The sequence below is a fragment of the Mastomys coucha genome, chromosome X, assembly GCF_008632895.1.
Source record: "Mastomys coucha isolate ucsf_1 chromosome X, UCSF_Mcou_1, whole genome shotgun sequence".
Taxonomy (NCBI): Eukaryota; Metazoa; Chordata; class Mammalia; order Rodentia; family Muridae; genus Mastomys; species Mastomys coucha.
In genome coordinates this window covers 15,006,851-15,011,280 of record NC_045030.1, presented here as the reverse complement: position 1 = coordinate 15,011,280, position 4,430 = coordinate 15,006,851, and the positions used below count along the sequence as shown (strand labels likewise).

At 40.3% G+C, this 4,430-nt stretch overlaps 1 protein-coding gene and 1 pseudogene across 1 annotated transcript in view; one reads left to right on the top strand and one right to left on the bottom strand.

Moving 5' to 3' along the window:
* The window catches only part of LOC116091166, a 7,205-nt pseudogene extending 4,961 nt beyond the window's left edge, over positions 1-2,244 (top strand).
* Positions 1,536-4,430, bottom strand: part of Agtr2 (angiotensin II receptor type 2) — a 4,216-nt gene continuing 1,321 nt past the window's right edge. Inside the window, exon 3 of the mRNA XM_031348357.1 lies at positions 1,536-4,273. Within this exon, the coding sequence (XP_031204217.1) occupies positions 3,145-4,236 (1,092 nt within the window). The 5' untranslated portion in view covers positions 4,237-4,273 and the 3' untranslated portion in view covers positions 1,536-3,144. The remainder of the gene's footprint in view (positions 4,274-4,430) is intronic.

Below are 4,430 nucleotides of genomic sequence, written 5' to 3'. Positions count from 1 at the left end.
GTAACTCTGCGAAGCCTAGGACAAAACATGGAAGCACTGGAGAACAAGGGAGAGAGCCTCATCAAGCGACCTCCTCAGTTTCCTTCTAAGCACAAGCACACCACCTGCCTAGAAACTCTTGACTCAGTTATGTTTGGAATGAAGGCTGAAAGGCTACATGAGGGTCTTTCAAATACTTGTTTGGTAGCTTAGGGCTGATATTTAAGGCACTAAATATTTGTCTGGGCTTTCCTATTTGATCTGTTTTAGAAATTAGTTAGAACTGATCTGAGCCTCGTCTTTTTTTAATTTATTACTTTTATTTATTTTTTTTTACAGTCCAGCCATGGCCCCCCTCCCGGTCCCTCCTCCCACAGTTCCTCATCCAATTTCTCCTCCTCACTGTCTGCAAGAGGATGTTCCCCCCTCCCCCAGGCTTTCCCCCTCCCTGGGGACTCAAGTCTCTCCAGGGTTAGATGTGTCATTTCTCACTGAGGCTAGACCAGGCAGTCCTCTGGTCTATATGTGTCAGGGGGACCTCGGACCAGCTTGTGTATGCTGCCCAGTTGGTGTGAACCTCACTTTCTTATTTGTGTCGTGATGGAAAATACCTGAGTCCTTGAGAGAATGAGATGGGATAACGCACCTGTCACAGTGCCTGTCACACAATGGTCCCTTCATAGGGGAAATCTTGATAAATGGCCAAATGGAAAGAATAAAAATTTTCATAGCATCTCAAAAGGTCACCTGATATTTACATTTTCAAGGACGAAAAGGGGTATTTGTACCCATAAATAAACCCTCAGTCAGAACTCACATTATCTGTTCAGGTCACAGTTCTCAGAATAACTAGGAAAACAATGGCCCTCAGGGTTCACCACTGGTGTCCTATGGAAGCAGAAGCCAGTCTTTATTATTATTATTATTGTTGTTGTTGTTGTTGTTGTTGTTATTTTATTTCATTTGTGTAAGTGAAGTGTTCAACCTGCAGGTATATCTGTCTGTGCACCGTGCAACACGTGCACAACTGGTCCCCATGGAGGCTGGAAGAGGGTGTTAGTCTCCTTGAACTGGAGTTACAGACCCTTGTGAGGTGCCGCGTGTGTGCTGATCATTGAACCTGGATCCTCTGGAAAAGCAGCCAGTGCTCTTAACTATGGAGCGATGCATCTCTCCAGCCCCTGAAACCAGTCTTTAAAAATCCCAAACAGGATTAAGAGAAGTCCCAGGGGGGGTGGAAAGGATTTAATAGTTATGATTGTGGTAGAGAAAATAACATGAACTGAATGTTGACAAGAAATAGTCTACATGCAAAAGCCCATATTTCACTGCTGTGCCTGACAGCTTGCTTGGTTGACACCGAGTTTGTCATTTGAACCCCCAGGAGGTATCAGAGTTCATTTCCGACATATGCTTTTCATATGCCTGTTTCGTATTGACCCAAATGAGTAATGATGTAGGCTGAAACTGAGAAGTATGAATGGGGATTTGCTGGAAGAGACTAAGAGAAGGCAGCAGTTTAAACCTGGAGACAGTTAAAAAATAAGAACCACACATGGTCTCCCAATAATGATTTTATTTTTATGAGATGTTGTGTAAAATTACTTAAAACACAAAGTCATAACTGATTACATATTTAGCCATTTGGGTTTTTTTCTTAAAAATAACATGAATACATGAAATCAGGGTTTTCCAAGGAAGGGGTATGAGAGGATTCTTCAACCCACAAAGCCTGGAATCTGACAGAAATGTTAAGCCCCTAGAATTTGAATCTACCTCAGAGGTCAGCAGGTCCAGGAAGGCCTTAGGTGACCTGGTATAATATGAGACAGGCAGAGAATGATATCTTTAACTTCTGAATTAATATTTATTGTGAAGTTTGCATAAACTTTAGGTAACAGCTTCAGGTGTTATATTCCTCTAATGTAAGAGATGTATTGGTGTTGAGAATGAGCTCTGAAGACCTGGGCTTGATTTAAATCACCTTCACAGACTCTTATACATTCTGGAACTGTGCCCAGAAATGCAGATTCCAACTAATCCCCAGGGAGTCTTTCTTCTGACAAGTTCCTTGTTGGACATCAAACTTGCCATTTTGCTGGGTCTGTTTGCCCCCAAGAAGGCATGAAACTTCCATTCTGACATAACCTTTTCCTATGCCAGTTTGCAGTTTATTATAAAGTTAAAGAATTAAAGAATCCTCTCTTTTTCAGGGTCAAAGAGATAGTTTGGGACACAGCCCAGAACAAAAGCATGAATAATTAAACTCAAGTCACCATTGAATATATCAAAGCACCATGTTCAAAAGGTTAAAAATGTAAAAACATGACCTTTACGTAGTGTCATAATACAGTGTTTTGTTGTTGTAGTCAAATATCATCAGAAGAGAAGAGAACAATAGTCAAAATGGATGAAAAGTTCTCAAAGTTTATATTCAGTTTTGTGGATAATAAAATACTTTTCATTGCAGTTCTGTTTTACTAAATAGTGTACTTTCTATAACTGCAAGAATAAGCTTATACAGATGTGTGATTTAATCTACATTCTAGATCTACTCAGTGGTAGTTGTATAGTAAGTAAAAAAGCCATACTCGAGTGAAATGGAAAAAGAACACAACTTACAATTTCTTTAAAAGAAGAAACTATATACCTAGAGACTAAATAAGCCACTACCAACCTATGGCATATATAGAAGAATATATCATGCTAAACTTTAGTGCTCACCTTTCATGCTTTACCATATGGTTGGATGGCATAAGAAGTTAAAATTGGCACCTTGTTCAAGAGAAAAAAAATCTGATGAAAATGGACATAAACCTCCACTAAGAAATGCCAGCATTTTCCAGGGAGAAATCTGAGATGTCAAATCACCACTCATAATTTATTGTTAATTATAAGTTGAGATAATTCCCCCTGATACTTCTAGATTATAGGTATAGCTCACATATGACAATCTCGTGCCAAAGGACCAGCAAAAGAAGGCACTATTACTGAAAGCTGGTGGAGTATAAAGATTTAGAGTTGTACTTAATTTCCTGTTCTGGGGGGAGTAAATAAAGATTAAAATAAAGCAAAGAATTGTATTATACTGATCCCACTTAAAGATCATTTGTGTAGGCCTCCAAACCAATAGCTAGGCTGATTACATGCATCCCACTAACAGATTTAAGACTCAAAGGTGTCCATTTCTCTAAGAGAACTGCCTTTGCGGCAAGACATAGTCTCTCTCTTGCCTTGGAGCCAAGTAATGGGAACTCTAAACACACTGCGGAGCTTCTGTTGGAAGCGGTTTCCAACAAAACAATACAGGAAGGGATTAACACAGCTGTTGGTGAATCCCAGGAGGATGGCAAAAGGAAGTGCCAGGTCAATGACTGCTATAACTTCACAGCTATTAATGATACCCATCCAGGTCAGAGCATCCAAGAAGGTCAGAACATGGAAGGGAAGCCAGCAAATGATGAATGCCAACACAACAGCGGCTGCCATCTTCAGGACTTGGTCACGGGTAATTCTGTTCTTCCCATAGCTATTGGTCTTCAGCAGATGTTTTCTGATTCCAAAGTAACACGTTGCTATGAATATTAAAGGAATAATAAAGCCAAGAATATTTTTCATTAAGGCAATCCCAGCAGACCACTGAGCATATTTCTCAGGTGGGAAAGCCATAATACAAGCATTCACACCTAAGTATTCAATGGTTCTGACATCTCGGAAATAAAATGTTGGCAATGAGGACAGACAAGCCATACACCAGACAAGGGGAACTACATAAGATGCTTGCCAGGGATTTCTTCTTTGAGACAGAAAAGGGTAGATAACCGATTGGTACCGATCAACACTCATGCAGGTAATAAAAAAAATGCTTGCAAACATGTTCAGAGTCAGAAAAGAACCAAACACTTTGCACATCACAGGTCCAAAGAGCCAGTCATATCTATAAGAGTAATAGGTTGCCCAGAGAGGGAGGGTAGCCAAAAGGAGTAAGTCAGCCAAGGCGAGATTGAAGATGTAAATGCTTGACACCTTTTTAGGGCCCTTTTGACAACAAAACAGCGAGACCACAACAATATTAACAGCAAAACCAATCACAAAAATCATGTAATAGAGAACAGGAATTGCTTCCAAGTGCTTATCTGACGGTTTGTGTGAGCAGTTAAAGGCGGACTCATTGGTGCCAGTTGCGTTGAGACTATCAAAAGGAAGTCTGCTGGTGATGTTTCTGCCGGTGGCAGCAAAACTGAAGTTGTCCCTCATATTGAACTGTCAGCGACTCCCAATTCTTACACTTTCTCTGGGGGAGGAAAAGAGAAAGACTTAACACACACCCAAAGCCTAAGGGATATTTGAGTCATAAGCATTTTGAAAATTTGTCAAAGGCCAAAATAACGTAAGTAGTTGTAGAAAACAAAATATCACCATGCCTGGCTGGCATTACTGGCTGGAATTAC